The 22,456-nt window shown below is 45.5% G+C and overlaps 1 protein-coding gene across 4 annotated transcripts in view; it reads right to left on the bottom strand.

Moving 5' to 3' along the window:
* Positions 1-4,797: 4,797 nt before the first annotated feature.
* The window catches only part of LOC139112005 (lipase 3-like), a 282,652-nt gene continuing 264,993 nt past the window's right edge, over positions 4,798-22,456 (bottom strand). For 3 of the 4 annotated variants that reach the window (XM_070672739.1, XM_070672737.1, XM_070672738.1), the window contains one exon: positions 4,798-5,031. In XM_070672739.1, the coding sequence (XP_070528840.1) occupies positions 4,876-5,031 (156 nt within the window). In that variant the 3' untranslated portion in view covers positions 4,798-4,875. The remainder of the gene's footprint in view (positions 5,032-22,456) is intronic. The other variant, XR_011547310.1, reaches the window with a different exon arrangement.

Raw genomic sequence — 22,456 nt, 5'->3', positions numbered from 1 at the left:
AAATAAAACTCATGTATTCACCAAGTTCCGCGGCTCTTTATTGACGGACCTTTCAACAAGAAGAAAGGCCGCGGGATTAATATTTGTTTTCTCTTCCGGACGGCCGGCAACGTATGCGGTGGCGTCATCCGGCATGTGACGTCGGAGAGATCCGCCACACATATGCAGATTGCATGACTACATAGTTATACATCCGGACGAGACCAGACAGCATAATTCAAATCTTTGAACAATAGGTTTTTATTAATTTTTTAAAAATATAGTATTAATTTTCAAAAAAACAGCGAAAACTTATTCAACACTTGTTAATATATTGTATACGTCCCAACCTTAAACTTGTTTCTAACTTTGTAAATTGGTTTTGATGTCTGTAATTTAGCCTCAAGAGGAAAATTATCGCTCAATTTTCCTTTGTTGTTTTAATATTAAAGTTTTATGATGTCGGTAAGTAAAAAAATGTTAAATTTATCATTTTTAAGATACCACGCATACTCTTTTGTTGACAAATAGTTCCTAAAGATTAAAATTTAACAAACCAAAAAGTCGAGAAAGTTAAAAAAAAATAAGTTATTTATTTGAAAAGATAAAAAATAATCCTTAGCTTCAAAATCAAGACGTTGTTAGTGACGCAAAATTATGGCCTAAACTTATCTGCGAAATGTTTTGGAATCAAAATTTAAGAGATCACAATCGTATAATCTTAGTAAATTTTGCATATATAAATGCAATTTCAGAAGATTTTTTGCATGAAGTTCTAACGTTTACGATGAAAACAGCATATACCAAAATTCAAAAACATAAAATTAAAGATAAATTTGTATATATAAATCACGAGGTAATTACATTAATTTAAATTTATTAATAATTATATCAATAATTATATTTGTTAATTATTTTTCCCATTAATAGGAATTCGGACGACAACGATCTAGTCCCGTTTATAGTTATAGCGTTTATTTCAAAGAACTGCTGGTGTGCGCGATTCGGCGAAAAGGCACACTCCCCTTTTTTATTTGTGAGAACATCTCAACAACTGAGCTCGGCACGGTGCTTCGCTCTACGTCGACAACGCGAGAGAAAGTAAAGACTGAACAATTGTCTCAATTCAAAAAAAGGAATTCAACAAAAAAAAAAAAAATATATTTACAAAAAAAAATTTATACAGATATTACACGTTAAATATGGAATCGCGAGAGCAGGATGGGAGACGATCGGAAATCTTGATTTACCCGGCTTTCCCGTCGGAGATCTTCTGGAGCGGTAGGTTTCCCGCCCGATCGTCGGAGATCTTGTACGCGAGCGTCGGAAATCTTGCGCGCGAGCCGGAGATTGACGCGATCGCGAACCTTGCCCTGCGATTTCCAGTATAAGAAATAAAAGAAATGAACAGAAAAATTGCGGATGATCCAACGATCGCGGCCGAGAGAGATTGCTACACGACGGTGATAACGTGAACACTGCCGACTGACGAGTGAGTTATTTCGAGAGAAAACAGGTCGCGTTTCGGCAGAACCGAGCCCTTGATCGTTGGAACAGCGAAAAGGAAAACAAAACAGGTGGCAAGATAGCGTATGAAAAGCGAAATGATCCGACGTTAATATATTTCACCTGTCGCGGTAAACAGTAAGCGGTATGCGGCGACCGACTAATAATAGCGCGTGGAACGAAAACACGGACGGATCGTGAACGCCGATGGAGTTCTAGCGAATTAATAAGAACTCACAGACGATTAAACAGCTGGATTTGAACTTTAATCCGTACAAGAAAAACAACTAAGATTATTTTTTCAATCACAAATTAAGCAGAGAATAATTATTCTTAACCATTCTCTGCTTTAAAGGTCCAGCAGAAAATAAAACAGAATTTAAAGCAGAGAATTAATTCGACTAATTTAAATTTTGAAATAAAGCAGAAAATTATTTTATTTTTAAATGTTTATTTAAAAAGGATATAATTCGCCTATAATTTTAAAAAACTGTTCAATACGTTCATTAAAAAGAAATCTTCTTTTGAAAATAAATTCCGCTAAATAACTCAGTAAGTGTGCTTTTCTTGTTCCATATCTCAGTATATTTGATCAAACTTCGCGCCAAAGCCGCTTAATGTTTTGCGTATGTGCTCCTAAGATTAAAAATGATTTTAATTTATTAAAATTACTATTATTTTCTATTAAAATATTCATACCAGTATCTGGATCCACAAAATGTAACAAATGGTTAAAACTTTAATGATTAAATTCTTCGTTATTCAAACATTTGTATGCTTTCCAGCAGTCTGACATTATTGTAGTCCCGGGTAAAATCCATTTTTTAATTTTGTCTATTAAAGTAGCGTTTAATCTTTCGGGAACTGAAACTGACGTGTCTTTAAACGATCGTCGCAAGAATTCGAGGAACCCGTCAAAAAGTAAAGGGAAAAGAGAGTTCGGTCTAAATTTCTTAGAAACGAATGTAATTAACACAGTCTGTACAAAGGAAAGAAAAACGCAAATGTATTTATAGCAGCGTGACAGAGTTTACGCGGCACCGCGGCGATCAATCATCATCAGTGCTCACCATCGGCGTTTCGAAGACGAGAGAATAATCAGCAGAACGTCAAACATAATTTTCCGGTCACATTTACGTATTAAAACCCGGACGTGCGTTAGATCGTTAGATCGCGATACAACTAACTTCCGCAGAACGAGCAAACCGCGGAACAAAATAAGACGAAACCGGATTATAACCGCGGAAAATTAGTTCGCCGTTTAACGCCGGTCTCGTTCCGTTGTCTATTTACACCGATTGAACCGAAAAGACCAAAAAACTGTAAACATGCCGCGGCGAATAACGAGACGCTTTATTTAAAAAGCGCTTGCCTTCCTAAGAAGAAATATTTTACCGTTTGCGAATATAATTCTCTTTGATCGATCACGCATAGGAACAATGAAAATTTTTCCACTGTTTCTCTCAATTCCCCCAAAAATCCATTTTCCGTTAATGATACATCCTTTATTATATTTATGTTTCTCAATTTTTGCTTTATCAATTTCAACGATCTTGCCTTCACCTTAAACTTTTTCGGAATGAGATTCTACCCAATAAACACAAACCATTTTATAAACAATAATTTTAAATATTAGTAATAATGTGGCAAACCCGCAATTTCGCCACTAAAACGAAGGGGCGAATACCAGCTCTGAGCGACAAACCGCTCTAGTACAGCGAGCGTCCACCGGCTGGCTGACGGCGCGCCGCCGAATTGAGAGTGGGAAATCCCCCACTCTCATTTTGGCGGCTATATAAGCCGAACCCGCAGCCAAGCGGGTGTGATTCCTGATCCGTTCTCCAGTGAATTCGGAAGTTTCCGATTCTAACCCGTTCAACTCGGATGATCCCGGTTGAACATTCTGTATTCCTGTTTTTCCGTTGTCCCGGATATCTCCGGACAATCCAGCTACGTGACTCGGGTGTTCCCGGTCATACTTTCGGGCGTTGCCGAAAAACCAGTTCCCGTTCAACTCGGGTGTTCCCGGTTAAGCAATTACTATTACCTCATCACCAGAATTCGCGTTTTTGGTCCACAAATTAATCTCGGGTATCCCCGGACTCGGGTTACTAAAACTCGGAAATTCCCGGTCTTGGATTGCGTTCTCGCAAAGTTTTATTAGTCTGCTGTACGACGCGCGCCGTGTCCGCGAGATTTGTACCGAACGACTGCGATTCTTTGTAAATTATAGATATAAGTTTGACTCCGCGTTCGCGCTTTAAAAATCTTTTGTTATCGTTTTGTTTATTAATATCTTTCTTTGTGTTTTCGTTCCACATTGCGTTTCCACATCCAACATCAGCGGTTACACTCTATATATAAACACATCTTCTAGACAAAACTTTGAGAATATATTGTATTTATTTAAACCCAATTAGACGTCTCCGTGCTTCTTTCTAACCCTGATCCCCGGCGAGCAATCATTCGGGCCTGTCCCGCGAGTAGAAAGTCGCATTGTTACAATAATTTAGAATTAACATTAATAATAATTATTATTAAGCTTTGCTGTCTTTTTTGCTGCTGTAGTTTTGTGTTGTTGGTCACATTTTTTCTTAGTTTAGTGATTTCTTTCGGTTAGCTATATTTTTTGGCCACTTTCTTTTCACGAATAACGTTTTATTTTATTTTGTATACGCTGATATTATTGTAGACACTTCTGCTTAGGATATATCACATAGATTAGTTGTTTTGGATACAAATGCTCCCTCTAATCGAATATCAACAATTTGCCCTGTTTGCAGTTAAACAGATCGCTCATCTCATAGTCCGCTTGTTATAACCGTTGCAAAACATAACGAATAATACACAGACAGTAACTTTAAGGAACTGACGAAAAAATTGAACATTATAAATATATCGTGTCGTTTACATCTCGGCAGTTTTATCAACATGAAAATATGTGTACAGGGTGTTTTTGATCAGTGGACTTTACCGTAAATGGTAGATAGAACTAATTAAAACAAGATGAAAAATCCTTTACTATTTTGAAAAATTCTCAATAGTTTTTGGAAAAAAAATTAAAATATATAAAATATATAGACGTAAAAGCGACAAGGAAGCTGCGCGTGAGTGAGCGCGACAGGCGAATGATTAGAAATTGCGCTGTCGTCTGTCGCGCTCACTCACCCGCAGCTTCCTTGTCTCTCTTACGCCTGTATATTTTATATATTTAAATTTTTTCTCGAAAACTAAGGATTTTTCAAAATGGTAAAGGACTTTTCGTCTTGTTTTGATTAGTTCTATCTACCATTTACGGTAAAGTCCACTGATCAGAAACACCCTGTATAATATATAACATAACATTCACATTATTTTGTATACCTTCTGTAAGCTATATCGACTGACACATTACTTATCAAGTTTTTTGAGTAACTCTATTACGCGATTGTATAATAAAGTTTTAGCATCGATAGACCAAAGAAAATCCATATGATTAAATAATTTGTATGGAACTTCCTCCAGTAGAATAACGTTTGGCAGATGTTTGTATGTCTCGAGAACATTCTGAAAAAATAGAATACGAGAAATAATAAAATTAATAACAAATCGTAAAAAATAAGAATTTATTTTGTTTAACTCAATTATTTTAATTTAATTTTAATTAATGTAGCTAATCTTTTTTTTATTTTTTATTTAATAAAAAAAAAGACGTAACATCCATTACCAAACGTAATGTGGTTTCAACAAGACGGTGCACTTTACCAAACATAATGTAATTTTAACAAGACGGTGCACCGCCACATTACGCTTGTCCTTCTCGCAATGCTCTAAATATTTTATATCCAAACAGATAAATAGGAAAAGGAAGTTTGACTCCTTGGGCACCACGTTCTCCTGACATTACTTCCTTAGATTTTTTTCTATGAGGTTTTATCAAAGAAAAGTTTATTCAATAAAACTTACGACACTTGACCAAATAAAAAGAAAAATCCGACAAGCTTGTGCTGATGAAACACCACAGATTCTTGCAGAAGTGCGACAGTCTTTTCATAAGCGAATTAACAAATGTATGTAAATCAATGGCAATAATTTTGAACACTTACTACAATAGATTTTTCATAACTCATTTTTTATTAAACTTATTTCATTATTTACATTAATTCCTCAGAATTTTTTATCTTGTTCATACTCAAGATCGCATGAAGATCATTTTATTATGTAACCCGACAGCGCACGCTGGTCATTGAACACCGCGTGCGCCACATTTTTTATACAACTCAGCAGATTGCCAAACTGTTGGAATCTGCTGAGTCTAAGAAGCCGTCTTGTCAGCCTTTCGTCATCGCGCGCTATCAGCAGAAGGCAGTAGGGCACGCGGCCACTTTCTTCTGCTATTTCGCTGACAAGACCAAAAATAATAATATAAAATGCACAAGCTCCGAAGCTCGTGCAAGTCAGTCTGAGAGTACGAGGTAGCGACTCGTGACTCTATCGCCGATATACCAAGAAAGAATAAACGCATTAAACAATTGAAACATCTATATTAAAACACCGCCAACCACTACACCGTAAAGTGTATATTCGGAGGACGGACGGACTCCGTGCACCGCTCCGGTGCAACAATTATAAGTCGTTGAATTTATCTCGACCTCAGCTATTATGATATAATGATAGAAATATGCAGTCTTATTTAAAAAACATCGATGATCTAGAAATCTCTAAAAATATGACTTTAAAAAAATGATATCAACCATTATACAGGGTGTTTCTGATCAGTGGACTTTACCGTAATTGGTAGATAGAACTAATCAAAACAAAACGAAAATTCCTTTACCATTTTGAAAAATTCTTAATAGTTTTCGAGAAAAAAATTAAAATATATAATGGATTCTTTCAAATCTGGTTTGGTAAAGTTAGGAATAATGACAAAATTGAGTTTCTCCTGTAAAAAGAGATTTTCTATTTTATTATCTATGCTCCTATTTTACAACTATTTACAAGGGCTACCTGTAAAAAGAGAAACGACATTAAATGTCAGTTATTCACTATGTCCTTTCCCTCCTTACACTCCTTACATTCACCATCAATTATTTTTTAATCACTTTCAATTTGGATCATTCCACGTGTCCGCTTTTATCATGACTCCTCATCTTCTAATCTTTCTTTTTTTCTTGTATAAGTAGAATTCTGTTTTACCAATGTACTGTGCATACGCGGAATGATCCAAAAGGAAGTACTATGTACTTTCTTTACAAATATATAAAATATATAGACGTAAGAGCGACAAGAAAGCTGCGCGTGAGTGAGCGCGACAAGCGAATGACTAAAAATGACGCTGTCGTCTGTTGTAACCTGAGCAGCATTCTGAAAAATGCGCTCTGGTTGCAAACCATTTCGGAAATTGCCCTGCACTTTCACAATCGGGCAAAGACCTCGGGATTATTGTCCGATGTCAAAATAGGGCGATGAACCTATATGAAATGATTAAAATAAGCCCGTGCGGTTGACGAACTTCTCCGGTCAACCACTGCGGCCGAAACTCGCTGAGGTTGCAACTCGGTAAAGTATATGAGCGACGGCTCGGAAGCCGTCGCGAGCATTCTTATCCGACGTAACGCGACGCGTATCAGTTGTAATAACAGAAAAATAAAGAAGTGCAACACATTTGCGAAGAAAGATTTTATTCATTCACACCTGGCTCCTCCCTGGTGTGGCACACGTTCCGGGGAACGGACCCATAATTACACCGTACCACGATGTAACACGTCTGTCGCGCTCACTCAAGCGCAGCTTCCTTGTCGCTTTTACGTCTATATATTTTATATATTTAAATTTTTTCTCGAAAACTATTGAGAACTTTTTCAAAATGGTAAAGTACTTTTTGTCTTGTTTCAATTAGTTATATCTATCATTTACGGTAAAGTCTACTAATCAGAAACACCTTGTATGTATCCTTCCAAACCAAACAATTTATTCTTATGATATTTTCGCGTATCATTAACGGTAACGGAGATAATGTCTTATAACAGAGTTACTGGGAAACCCTGTGTGCATGGCTTCGACATTTGTCACTTTTAAAGTCAGACCTCAATATTTTTTTGGGAAATGGTACATTTCGGAGAGTCTTCAAAATAACAAAATTTGCGGTTGGTAACTTTCGAGGACATGAAATGTGTTGGATTGACATGTCGCCAAAATAGACCAAAGACATGCCTATTAATTTGTCTATAATACATTTTGAGGAATAAAATTTAATAAATTAATTTTTTGAACGTAATCACAATAAATGACTGTGAATTATATTTTTTCACTCTTAAATTATTACGGAACGAAGAAATTAAAAGAGCGTTGCCAGCTTTTCATAATCATTTTACAGTTAATACTATAACGTATGATAATCGCGATACAGGTTACCGACAAGCGGGTAACGAATTACCGATTAGGGCGCAGTAGGGCGAGCGCGTTACCGACGATTTCTCGCGTCGGCGCAGAAGTGAATCGTGAACGTTGTTCGGGAAAAAGCATGCAGATGTGCTCTCTCGAGTTTGTGCTGTTGAGCAAGACGTTTCGGTATTGTTAAGAACTGTGAGTGCGGAAGGATTACGACGAGCGACGGGACGAGCAACGGAATGAGCTACGACGAGCGACGGGACGAGCAACGGGACAAGCTACGACGAGCGACGTATCGTGACATACCGGTAGGTCGGCGAGAACTCCTGGGTTCTCGTGCAATTGAGGCCCCCAGGTTAATAGTAATTTGTTCAACAGTTCGAGTACGGGACCAGGATTTTTTGGCGTACCGTGTTCCTGGCTTTCACCCCAGGAAACAGCCGGCGTGTCAGCCTCGCGTCGGATTCGGCCGGCGTGCCGTGTTCCCGGCCCCTCACTAGAGTCTACGTGTTCCAGAGGAACAAATTTTTGCTATCGTACGAGGTTCGAGTCCTAGGATTCCAGCACGACGGCGGAGTTCATTATTCTGTATTTCTTTCAACGTAGGAAAGCTTCGCCGCCGTTGGACTCGAGGATATCACGTGAGCGTCACGTGATCAAAGATTTGGCGTCAGCCCGTTGCCGTGTACTGGAATGCAAGTGTGAGCGCGCGAATTACGTGATCGAAAAAAGCGTCGGCTCGTTGCCGTGTATGAGTATTGGCGTTGCGAAAAACAGTGCGAGCTTTTGTGGTATGATTAGCATGTGTCGTTGTATTACCGTTAACACTTGTAGAAGTTTTGTTATGTCGTTTCGCTTATGTCGTATAAAATATGTATGCCGTGTCGTTTTGAGACCCAAGGAGCAGGAACGTGCGAATCACGTGTATGGAAGCGCCGCCGTTGCCGGGAATGTTAAAGTATTTGCGTGCGTATCAGGCAAATGTATATAGCGCTAGCCTGTTACTATTATTTAGGAGTGTGAGTGTGTATCACGCGGGATCGTGCTTAGCGTCGGCTTGCGCTGTTCGCGTTACTGCGTGCAAACCTAGAGAGCAGAATTTTCCGTACAAATGTTGTTGCGTACATACACATAAATGTATTAATGTCGTGCACGACTACGCGAAAAGTAAGAAAAACGCCGCTGATAACAAAAAAAGCTCACTCGGGTAGTCGGTATCTATTAGCAACAAATAAACAACAGTAAGTCTTGAGCAAGCTTGTGAAAAGGACGGTTCAAATACGAATAAATATAAACGCGAGCGTTTTTTCCTAAACGATAAATATATATTTAAGAGCTTCCTAAGACGTTGTCGTTGGGAATACCCGCGATCTAGGAAATCGTCATATTGACGAATATAAAAGTCGCCGCGACTCAGGAACTCAGATTTCCTAGGCGTTGGTGCAAGCTAAGCGTCGAAAGGTACAAAACGTGAGTGATTAAAATACGTAAGCATTCGTGCATTCAATTCTTTTGATATTAATAAAAAAATAACCGACGTGAATAGTAAAACATTTTCATCGAATTTAAACCTTGGTGCCTCCTGTGAGGTACGAGTGAACAATACCTCTACCTCTGGTCAAGATTTGACGATTATCAAGCAGTTTGACGAACATTTGATATCCTGAAAAATTCGTGATTTGGTCCACGAAGACTACCGTGACGGAGGGACTACTGTGACAAATTCACTAAGTCCGCTGGGCCGAAGGACACATCGTTATTGGCGTTCACCGAATAGTATTTATATTAGCATATAAAAAATACAATTATCCCTAATATTTTATTGTTTATAAATATGGCAGATAGGAAACAATTTATTATACAAAAACGGAAATCCTTAAAATCACAGATTACAATGTGCTAAATTAGTTTTTTTCTTCTATTTAATTTTTGGGGAAAACAAAATCAACGTTTCAAAATTTTTAAATTGCCTTTATCAAAGTCGGGGATGAACCCGCGACTCTGCCAGGAACGCAAATAACAAGCTTAGCACCGGCTATAATTTAGCACAAATCAAGATACGCAATGCTACAGAAAGATACACACGGAACGCAAGAAAATACGCAGCGCAACGGAAAGGTATGCGCACGGAACGCAAGAGAATACGCAGCGCAACGGAAAGGTATGCGCACGGAACGCAAGAGAATACGCAGCGCAACGGAAAGGTATGCGCACGGAACGCAAGAGAATACGCAGCGCAACGGAAAGGTATGCGCACGGAACGCAAGAGAATACGCAGCGCAACGGAAAGGTATGCGCACGGAACGCAAGAAAATACGCGACGCAACGGAAAAGATAAACGCACGGAACGCAAGAAAATACGCGACGCAACGGAAAAGATTAACGCACGGAACGCTAGAAGATACGCGACGCAACGGAAAAGATAAACGCACGGAACGCAAGAAAATACGCGACGCAACGGAAAAGATAAACGCACGGAACGCAAGAAAATACGCGACGCAACGGAAAAGATTAACGCACGGAACGCTAGAAGATACGCGACGCAACGGTAAAGATAAACGCACGGAACGCTAGAAGAAACCGGGGTTGTCGGCACGCGGCGATACATTCCCCGCCCCCGGGTACCCCTCCGAGAACAGGTCGGATTCCGAAATTTTCCCAGCACGCGCGCAAGGCGTGTCACGACAGCCCCGAATTCTTTTCCGAAACCACCCCCCTTTACCCCGGGGCCTCACGCAGCACGCACGCAAATACTCGCCGCACGCCGTCTTCACGTGCTGATCACGATTCGACGTCCCACGTCGCGATGAACACGGCACTCCGCCGATTACAGCTTTCCCTCGGTGGTTGGGTGTACTCAAAAAGAGCCGGTATAGTCCCGCGGCGCGGCGGTATCCGTCGTCGCCGTCCTCAACTCTCCTCTGCTGCGGTGCTTGCGCTGGCACCCCGTGCCGGTCACGTGATCGGTAGCTCCTCGCCGATTTTCTCCCAAAAGAGCAGTGGCTCAAGATTGCCAGCCCCTGGCCGGAACCTGTTTGTTAAAAACAAAATTACTTTTCCGGTACCGGGCGACTCCTGGCCCTTCGTCACGAAACGGCACTCACGGTACGGCACGTGATACCCGCGTGCTCAGCAGCTCGCCGGTCGCTCTCCTTGTCGTTAGTCCGCCGGGCGGAAAATTCATGATCGACGTCGGCGAAAGCACTCAAGCCCTCCATGGGCGGAAAATTCATGATCGAAGTCGGCGAAAGCACTCAAGCCCTCCATGGGCGGAAAATCCATGATCGAAGGCGGCGAGAGCACTCAAGCCCTCCATGGGCGGAAAATTTATGGACGAAGTCGGCGAAAGCCTCCTCACTGTCTCGTCGTCGGTCCCGTCGCAGAGTTTTGCACCTCGGTCCTTGTACGACTGCCCCGAGACTCGCGAACGGGCCCGTTGCCAGGCCAACCGCGCCGACGCAATACTCCTTACGGTACCGGTACCGTCAATTTTCGCGAGTCGGTAAACCGCTAGGTCGGTAAGCCGACACCGAAACCGCGAGATAACGTAGTTTTTCCCGTTACACAATACCCCCCTCCAGCGGTTGAGGTGGATGGTATAATTTTAGTTGTGACGGATGCCATTTGCTGGTTCGTTCTCCACGGCTTTCTTCCAGCTGGCAGGTGCCCCCTGGGCTAACGGAGGTAACCTTGAACGGTCCCACAAACTTGTGGAATAATTTGGAGGCCACCTTATCCCCCGAAGACGACAAATGATGAGCTCGACGGAGCACTAAGTCTCCAATCTTGAACGTCGGTTCTCGACGGCGCAAGTTATAGCGTGATCCTTGCTCCGTGCTAGCCTTCAACAAATGTTGCTCCACTAGGTGTTGCAACTCAGAGAGCTTGGACATTCGAATAGCCCATTCGTCGGTGCCTGCCTCCTGCGGATCTTCACGTTCGGTACTTGACGTGACTTCTCGACGATAAGAATTTACCGGTACCAGTTCTCGGCCAAAATTAAGAAAGGCGGGAGAGTGTTTCGTGGAGCCATGCGCTACGCTATTCAATGCGAACTGCAATTCGCCGAGATACGCATCCCATTTCGCGTGGTCACTTTGGTCGAGATAGCTGATTATCAGCTGCCGAACATTCCTGTTCGCTCTTTCCGTGGGGTTCGCCTGCGAGTGATACAACGGCGTTGTCTCGTGCCGCATCCCACACGACTTAACTAATTGCTTCACAGCAGCGCTCACAAAGTTCGTCGCGTTATCAGTTAACAATACGGCAGGCGTGCCAAAACGGTTTAAAATAACGGTACGGAATTTAGACATAAGCACGGACGACGTGATACTTCGAACGGGTACTAGCTCCACCCATTTTGTGAACAAATCTTCAATGACGAAAAGATACTTGTTGCCCTGGGAACTGCGTGGAAACGGTCCCATTACATCCGCCGATACCTTTTCCCATGGAGTAGAAAGGTACCGCGGGTACATCAAACCTTGCGGAGCTGTGTTGGGCGGCTTCACCCTTTGACAGACATCGCAGCCTCGCACGTAGCGCACCACATCATTATATAAACCGGGCCAATAGTAGAGGCGACCGATTCTCCAGTGTGTCTTCGCCACTCCTAAGTGACCTGCCTGAAGATCGTCGTGGCCTTCTCTCAGAATGCGAGAGCGTAACTCCCACGGTACAACGAGCTTCCACTCTTCGCCTGATTCCCTCAGCTCATCCTTGAGGAAGGAACAGCGTCGATAATAGAGTTGATCGTCCTCAATCTTCCAGTCGGGATGATCTTCCGGGCTGGTCCGTACACGATACGCTTTACGCCGATACCATTCATCCTCTACTCGCGTAGAATCACATTGATCCAGCGCCTGTTCCGTCGGAGGAAGCCCCGGGGTAATCGCAGCGAGATCGATTTGACATGGTATACGCGACAGGGCGTCCGCTACGCAATTCAGTTTGCCCTTACGGTATTCAACGGTAAACGAGTACGGTTGCAAACGCAAGACCCAGCGGGCTAAGCGACCTGTCGGGTTTTTCAAACTTAAAAGCCACTTGAGACAAGAGTGGTCGGTATGGACTACGAATTCGGTACCTTCAACATACTCTCGATTCTTTTCAATGCCATATATTATAGCGAGACACTCTTTCTCCGTCACCGAATAATTACGCTCCGCGCTTGACAAAGAACGTGAGCAATACGTGATTACTTTCTCCGCGCCATCCTGAAGTTGAACTAACGCTGCTCCGACACCGCAGTGACTCGCGTCACATTGCAAAACGAACGGGAGCTCGAAATTGGGACGAGCCAATACAGGGGCGGACGTCAGGGCCGCTTTTAACGTTTCGAAAGAGTTGACCTGTTCCTCTGACCACTTCCACTCCTGCTGTTTGCGCAACAGTCGAGTGAGCGGAGCTACTACGGTAGAAAACTCCGGAATAAACCGGCGATACCAACCCGCCATACCTAGAAATCGGCGAAGCTCAGCCACGTTCGTGGGAGCTGGATACGAAAGAACTGCCTCGACCTTCCCGCGATCCACGCTAATTCCTTCTTGGCTAACGCGATACCCAAGGTAACGCGCTTCCCGGCATCCGAATTCACATTTCTCCCAGTTCAGACGGAGCCCAGTCTCCTTTAGTCTACGAAATACCTCACGGAGAATTCTACAATGACTTTCTAAGTCTCCGGTACAAACTAAAATATCGTCCAAAAATACCACTACTTGTGGGTACAAATCCAGAAAAACAGAGTCAGCAAGACGCTGAAACGTAGCCGGACTGTTGGTCAAGCCAAACGGCATAACCCGAAAACGAAATAAACCTCTACCCGGTACTACAAATGAAGTAATGTCGCGACTTTCCTCATCCGCCAGAGGGACCTGAAGAAAAGCCTGTTTTAAATCTAACTTAGACAGATAGGCCGCCTGACGAAGGCTATCTAACAAAGTATTAATATTTGGCATAGGATAAGAATCCTTTTTCGTAATCGCGTTTACGCGCCTAAAATCTATACAAAAACGATACGATTCCGCTTTGCGCACCATTACTACTGGAGAAGCCCACGCCGCGTGGCTGGGTTCCACCAATTCCGTATTTAACATTTCGTCGAGTTGAGACTGCATCGCCTCTAGCACCTTAGCCGAATAATTATACGCCCTTTGCTTCAACGGGGTAGACGAACCGACGTCAATGCGATGCGTTATTCTCGACGTTATTCCCGGAGAATCACGAAGACTCTCGCGTCCTTCCGACACGACGCTCTCTAGCTTAGCTCTCTCGGAGGCCGATATTTCCTTTATACCGCTACAAATAGAGAACGAAGGAAAACCCTGCTCCAACGGAGGTGACTCAAAACGAAACCGACGAGTAGGATCGTCAGAATAATAATACATATTACAGAGAGGGTCCGTAACAATACCAGTGCGCCTGATAAAATCTAAACCCGCTACAACAGGAAACGAAAGAGAATCCAGATAGAAAAATTCGTGTTCGAATTTTCTATCATTTAATACAAAACGGAAACGATACGAGAACGATATTGGCACTGTACGGCCATCCGCCATACGGGCGATTTTGAGTTGCTTATGACGAGGCTCATCAGACTCCGGGTCCGGGATTTTAATTCCAAGGAGGCTCAAACCAGCCTTCCCAATGAAAGTTAAAGAAGACCCTGTGTCATAAAGCGCGGGGACTATCCCTACCGCGGAAACTGAGGTTCCGGGCCTAACGAAACGAAACGATAAAGTCAAAATCCATAAACTACAATCTTCCTTAACCAAGGAATTACTTCTCGAAATTACTTGAGTGACGGGAACTAACCCGGATTCGCCACACAAGGACGTAACGATACGAGATATCCGCGTCTCGGACGCGACGTTGTCGGGAGTCCTAGACCGAATGCGTGACGGGACGCTACTGCCATTTTCTTCCCGCGAAGAATCTGACGACGATACGAGACGGAACGATATTTCCGAAGAACTATCGGAAGTAGGAACGGTACCTAAATTCGACGCCGAGACCGAAACGGAAGTCACCGGCGTGCTCATTTCTATATGGAGGTCGGTACGGGAAACAAGAGTCGGATCGACCTCTACGACCGACTCCTCTTCGTTTTTGTACAGTCGGGACACGAAGAAACGTGGACGTCGCGGCGTCCGCAACGGTAGCAAAAGAGACGCGTTCGAGGAACCGAACACCGAGAAAATACATGCGGTCCCCCGCAATTCCAACATTTTAAGGGAGACGAACTAGTCGACGTCGATGCCGATGTCGACGCAGATGCCTCCGGCGCGACTGTGCAATTCGTCGTCGGAGAAGCTTTATCGCGAGATGCGCTCGCGCGTGGCGTTTTGACAGAAGGAGTCGGAGATTTCCGAGTTGAATTACTCGCGGAGGCAGCGCTCGCGATACTGTTTAACGGAGAAGATTTCGGGACGGCCGGGGGGCCACGCACGCTCGGACTTCGCTCCGAAGAAAACTTAGGACGCGATTCCTTTACCGCAACAACGCGGTTCGAACCGTCTGCCGCGAGCAGTTCCTCTTGCCGACAGAGGTCCGTTACAAATTGAATGAGATCCTCGTATTTCGGAATACTCTGACTTGGATGCTTTTGTTCGAATAAGCGTCGATTCGCCGCGTCTAAATGTCCTAGCGCTAACTGCAATTTCATAAAATCCAACGGGTCAGCTAACCGCAATGAACTAAAAGAATTCCAATTCGTCTGATGGACAGACAAGAAACGCCTCAATTCCGGCAAGGAAGGATCCCGAACCGGTTTGAACTCGAGAATTTTACTAACGAAATGACTAGCAAGACGACGCTGATTGTTATACCGCATCTTGAGAGCTTCCCTGGCCAAGGGGTATCCGGAATCATCTAGCGGAAAGCCTGATATCACGGCGAGAGCCTCTCCTTTCAAGCTCGACTTCAAATATTGAAGTTTCTGTACGGCACTGAGCCTCCTCTCGTTGTGGACCAACGAGTCAAACAACGACGCGAACTCCAACCATTCGTCCGTTTTCCCTGAAAACGACGGGAGCGGTATGCGCGGGAGCTGGGGCGCGTGAGGGCTCACAGATTGTTCGGTAGGCGCGGATTCCGTCGGAGCGCGAGTCTGCTGTCTCAAATTGAGGTAGGTGGACGTGATTGTGTCAATCAGATCCACGAAAGCGATCGTCGGTTTGCCCACATCTATTTGATGCTGAGGATCACCTACGTCGGCGTTGTACTCCCGAATTTTCTGATTAAGTACGTCCAACCTCGCCTCGATTTTCTTTAACCTCTCATACCGGGGTGTGAGAGAACTTACATTTGCGACGGTCGCGGATCTAAACTTATTATATGTGTCCGTCACAATTTCAAAGAGCATTTCCCGCTCCGACAGTAATATTCTACTACGTCTCAGAACAGGAGACGAAACCGCGGGAGACTCCGGTTCTACCACCGCCGGAATAGACATTTTAATACCCGTATATTAACGCAAATACTTGAAATTTTAACTTCACGAAACGATATTTTAATTTACGTTGGGCGCCATTTTCTTTGTGCTAAATTAATTTTTTTCTTCTATTTAATTTTTGGGGAAAACAAAATCAACGTTTCAAAATTTTTAAATTGCCTTTATCAAAGTCGGGGATGAACCCGCGACTCTGCCAGGAACGCAAATAACAAGCTTAGCACCGGCTATAATTTAGCACAAATCAAGATACGCAATGCTACGGAAAGATACACACGGAACGCAAGAAAATACGCAGCGCAACGGAAAGGTATGCGCACGGAACGCAAGAGAATACGCAGCGCAACGGAAAGGTATGCGCACGGAACGCAAGAGAATACGCAGCGCAACGGAAAGGTATGCGCACGGAACGCAAGAAAATACGCGACGCAACGGAAAAGATAAACGCACGGAACGCAAGAAAATACGCGACGCAACGGAAAAGATTAACGCACGGAACGCTAGAAGATACGCGACGCAACGGAAAAGATAAACGCACGGAACGCAAGAAAATACGCGACGCAACGGAAAAGATAAACGCACGGAACGCAAGAAAATACGCGACGCAACGGAAAAGATTAACGCACGGAACGCTAGAAGATACGCGACGCAACGGTAAAGATAAACGCACGGAACGCTAGAAGAAACCGGGGTTGTCGGCACGCGGCGATACATTCCCCGCCCCCGGGTACCCCTCCGAGAACAGGTCGGATTCCGAAATTTTCCCAGCACGCGCGCAAGGCGTGTCACGACAGCCCCGAATTCTTTTCCGAAACCACCCCCCTTTACCCCGGGGCCTCACGCAGCACGCACGCAAATACTCGCCGCACGCCGTCTTCACGTGCTGATCACGATTCGACGTCCCACGTCGCGATGAACACGGCACTCCGCCGATTACAGCTCGGTGGTTGGGTGTACTCAAAAGAGCCGGTATAGTCCCGCGGCGCGGCGGTATCCGTCGTCGCCGTCCTCAACTCTCCTCTGCTGCGGTGCTTGCGCTGGCACCCCGTGCCGGTCACGTGATCGGTAGCTCCTCGCCGATTTTCTCCCAAAAGAGCAGTGGCTCAAGATTGCCAGCCCCTGGCCGGAACCTGTTTGTTAAAAACAAAATTACTTTTCCGGTACCGGGCGACTCCTGGCCCTTCGTCACGAAACGGCACTCACGGTACGGCACGTGATACCCGCGTGCTCAGCAGCTCGCCGGTCGCTCTCCCTTGTCGTTAGTCCCGCCGGGCGGAAAATTCATGATCGACGTCGGCGAAAGCACTCAAGCCCTCCATGGGCGGAAAATTCATGATCGAAGTCGGCGAAAGCACTCAAGCCCTCCATGGGCGGAAAATCCATGATCGAAGGCGGCGAGAGCACTCAAGCCCTCCATGGGCGGAAAATTTATGGACGAAGTCGGCGAAAGCCTCCTCACTGTCTCGTCGTCGGTCCCGTCGCAGAGTTTTGCACCTCGGTCCTTGTACGACTGCCCCGAGACTCGCGAACGGGCCCGTTGCCAGGCCAACCGCGCCGACGCAATACTCCTTACGGTACCGGTACCGCCAATTTTCGCGAGTCGGTAAACCGCTAGGTCGGTAAGCCGACACCGAAACCGCGAGATAACGTAGTTTTTCCCGTTACACAATACCCCCCTCCAGCGGTTGAGGTGGATGGTATAATTTTAGTTGTGACGGATGCCATTTGCTGGTTCGTCCTCCACGGCTTTCTTCCAGCTGGCAGGTGCCCCCTGGGCTAACGGAGGTAACCTTGAACGGTCCCACAAACTTGTGGAATAATTTGGAGGCCACCTTATCCCCCGAAGACGACAAATGATGAGCTCGACGGAGCACTAAGTCTCCAATCTTGAACGTCGGTTCTCGACGGCGCAAGTTATAGCGTGATCCTTGCTCCGTGCTAGCCTTCAACAAATGTTGCTCCACTAGGTGTTGCAACTCAGAGAGCTTGGACATTCGAATAGCCCATTCGTCGGTGCCTGCCTCCTGCGGATCTTCACGTTCGGTACTTGACGTGACTTCTCGACGATAAGAATTTACCGGTACCAGTTCTCGGCCAAAATTAAGAAAGGCGGGAGAGTGTTTCGTGGAGCCATGCGCTACGCTATTCAATGCGAACTGCAATTCGCCGAGATACGCATCCCATTTCGCGTGGTCACTTTGGTCGAGATAGCTGATTATCAGCTGCCGAACATTCCTGTTCGCTCTTTCCGTGGGGTTCGCCTGCGAGTGATACAACGGCGTTGTCTCGTGCCGCATCCCACACGACTTAACTAATTGCTTCACAGCAGCGCTCACAAAGTTCGTCGCGTTATCAGTTAACAATACGGCAGGCGTGCCAAAACGGTTTAAAATAACGGTACGGAATTTAGACATAAGCACGGACGACGTGATACTTCGAACGGGTACTAGCTCCACCCATTTTGTGAACAAATCTTCAATGACGAAAAGATACTTGTTGCCCTGGGAACTGCGTGGAAACGGTCCCATTACATCCGCCGATACCTTTTCCCATGGAGTAGAAAGGTACCGCGGGTACATCAAACCTTGCGGAGCTGTGTTGGGCGGCTTCACCCTTTGACAGACATCGCAGCCTCGCACGTAGCGCACCACATCATTATATAAACCGGGCCAATAGTAGAGGCGACCGATTCTCCAGTGTGTCTTCGCCACTCCTAAGTGACCTGCCTGAAGATCGTCGTGGCCTTCTCTCAGAATGCGAGAGCGTAACTCCCACGGTACAACGAGCTTCCACTCTTCGCCTGATTCCCTCAGCTCATCCTTGAGGAAGGAACAGCGTCGATAATAGAGTTGATCGTCCTCAATCTTCCAGTCGGGATGATCTTCCGGGCTGGTCCGTACACGATACGCTTTACGCCGATACCATTCATCCTCTACTCGCGTAGAATCACATTGATCCAGCGCCTGTTCCGTCGGAGGAAGCCCCGGGGTAATCGCAGCGAGATCGATTTGACATGGTATACGCGACAGGGCGTCCGCTACGCAATTCAGTTTGCCCTTACGGTATTCAACGGTAAACGAGTACGGTTGCAAACGCAAGACCCAGCGGGCTAAGCGACCTGTCGGGTTTTTCAAACTTAAAAGCCACTTGAGACAAGAGTGGTCGGTATGGACTACGAATTCGGTACCTTCAACATACTCTCGATTCTTTTCAATGCCATATATTATAGCGAGACACTCTTTCTCCGTCACCGAATAATTACGCTCCGCGCTTGACAAAGAACGTGAGCAATACGTGATTACTTTCTCCGCGCCATCCTGAAGTTGAACTAACGCTGCTCCGACACCGCAGTGACTCGCGTCACATTGCAAAACGAACGGGAGCTCGAAATTGGGACGAGCCAATACAGGGGCGGACGTCAGGGCCGCTTTTAACGTTTCGAAAGAGTTGACCTGTTCCTCTGACCACTTCCACTCCTGCTGTTTGCGCAACAGTCGAGTGAGCGGAGCTACTACGGTAGAAAACTCCGGAATAAACCGGCGATACCAACCCGCCATACCTAGAAATCGGCGAAGCTCAGCCACGTTCGTGGGAGCTGGATACGAAAGAACTGCCTCGACCTTCCCGCGATCCACGCTAATTCCTTCTTGGCTAACGCGATACCCAAGGTAACGCGCTTCCCGGCATCCGAATTCACATTTCTCCCAGTTCAGACGGAGCCCAGTCTCCTTTAGTCTACGAAATACCTCACGGAGAATTCTACAATGACTTTCTAAGTCTCCGGTACAAACTAAAATATCGTCCAAAAATACCACTACTTGTGGGTACAAATCCAGAAAAACAGAGTCAGCAAGACGCTGAAACGTAGCCGGACTGTTGGTCAAGCCAAACGGCATAACCCGAAAACGAAATAAACCTCTACCCGGTACTACAAATGAAGTAATGTCGCGACTTTCCTCATCCGCCAGAGGGACCTGAAGAAAAGCCTGTTTTAAATCTAACTTAGACAGATAGGCCGCCTGACGAAGGCTATCTAACAAAGTATTAATATTTGGCATAGGATAAGAATCCTTTTTCGTAATCGCGTTTACGCGCCTAAAATCTATACAAAAACGATACGATTCCGCTTTGCGCACCATTACTACTGGAGAAGCCCACGCCGCGTGGCTGGGTTCCACCAATTCCGTATTTAACATTTCGTCGAGTTGAGACTGCATCGCCTCTAGCACCTTAGCCGAATAATTATACGCCCTTTGCTTCAACGGGGTAGACGAACCGACGTCAATGCGATGCGTTATTCTCGACGTTATTCCCGGAGAATCACGAAGACTCTCGCGTCCTTCCGACACGACGCTCTCTAGCTTAGCTCTCTCGGAGGCCGATATTTCCTTTATACCGCTACAAATAGAGAACGAAGGAAAACCCTGCTCCAACGGAGGTGACTCAAAACGAAACCGACGAGTAGGATCGTCAGAATAATAATACATATTACAGAGAGGGTCCGTAACAATACCAGTGCGCCTGATAAAATCTAAACCCGCTACAACAGGAAACGAAAGAGAATCCAGATAGAAAAATTCGTGTTCGAATTTTCTATCATTTAATACAAAACGGAAACGATACGAGAACGATATTGGCACTGTACGGCCATCCGCCATACGGGCGATTTTGAGTTGCTTATGACGAGGCTCATCAGACTCCGGGTCCGGGATTTTAATTCCAAGGAGGCTCAAACCAGCCTTCCCAATGAAAGTTAAAGAAGACCCTGTGTCATAAAGCGCGGGGACTATCCCTACCGCGGAAACTGAGGTTCCGGGCCTAACGAAACGAAACGATAAAGTCAAAATCCATAAACTACAATCTTCCTTAACCAAGGAATTACTTCTCGAAATTACTTGAGTGACGGGAACTAACCCGGATTCGCCACACAAGGACGTAACGATACGAGATATCCGCGTCTCGGACGCGACGTTGTCGGGAGTCCTAGACCGAATGCGTGACGGGACGCTACTGCCATTTTCTTCCCGCGAAGAATCTGACGACGATACGAGACGGAACGATATTTCCGAAGAACTATCGGAAGTAGGAACGGTACCTAAATTCGACGCCGAGACCGAAACGGAAGTCACCGGCGTGCTCATTTCTATATGGAGGTCGGTACGGGAAACAAGAGTCGGATCGACCTCTACGACCGACTCCCTCTTCGTTTTTGTACAGTCGGGACACGAAGAAACGTGGACGTCGCGGCGTCCGCAACGGTAGCAAAAGAGACGCGTTCGAGGAACCGAACACCGAGAAAATACATGCGGTCCCCCGCAATTCCAACATTTTAAGGGAGACGAACTAGTCGACGTCGATGCCGATGTCGACGCAGATGCCTCCGGCGCGACTGTGCAATTCGTCGTCGGAGAAGCTTTATCGCGAGATGCGCTCGCGCGTGGCGTTTTGACAGAAGGAGTCGGAGATTTCCGAGTTGAATTACTCGCGGAGGCAGCGCTCGCGATACTGTTTAACGGAGAAGATTTCGGGACGGCCGGGGGGCCACGCACGCTCGGACTTCGCTCCGAAGAAAACTTAGGACGCGATTCCTTTACCGCAACAACGCGGTTCGAACCGTCTGCCGCGAGCAGTTCCTCTTGCCGACAGAGGTCCGTTACAAATTGAATGAGATCCTCGTATTTCGGAATACTCTGACTTGGATGCTTTTGTTCGAATAAGCGTCGATTCGCCGCGTCTAAATGTCCTAGCGCTAACTGCAATTTCATAAAATCCAACGGGTCAGCTAACCGCAATGAACTAAAAGAATTCCAATTCGTCTGATGGACAGACAAGAAACGCCTCAATTCCGGCAAGGAAGGATCCCGAACCGGTTTGAACTCGAGAATTTTACTAACGAAATGACTAGCAAGACGACGCTGATTGTTATACCGCATCTTGAGAGCTTCCCTGGCCAAGGGGTATCCGGAATCATCTAGCGGAAAGCCTGATATCACGGCGAGAGCCTCTCCTTTCAAGCTCGACTTCAAATATTGAAGTTTCTGTACGGCACTGAGCCTCCTCTCGTTGTGGACCAACGAGTCAAACAACGACGCGAACTCCAACCATTCGTCCGTTTTCCCTGAAAACGACGGGAGCGGTATGCGCGGGAGC

The sequence above is a fragment of the Cardiocondyla obscurior genome, linkage group LG26, assembly GCF_019399895.1.
Source record: "Cardiocondyla obscurior isolate alpha-2009 linkage group LG26, Cobs3.1, whole genome shotgun sequence".
NCBI classification, from domain to species: domain Eukaryota; kingdom Metazoa; phylum Arthropoda; class Insecta; order Hymenoptera; family Formicidae; genus Cardiocondyla; species Cardiocondyla obscurior.
The sequence above is the reverse complement of the archived record's forward strand: the minus strand, read 5'-3'. Positions and strand labels throughout refer to the sequence as shown.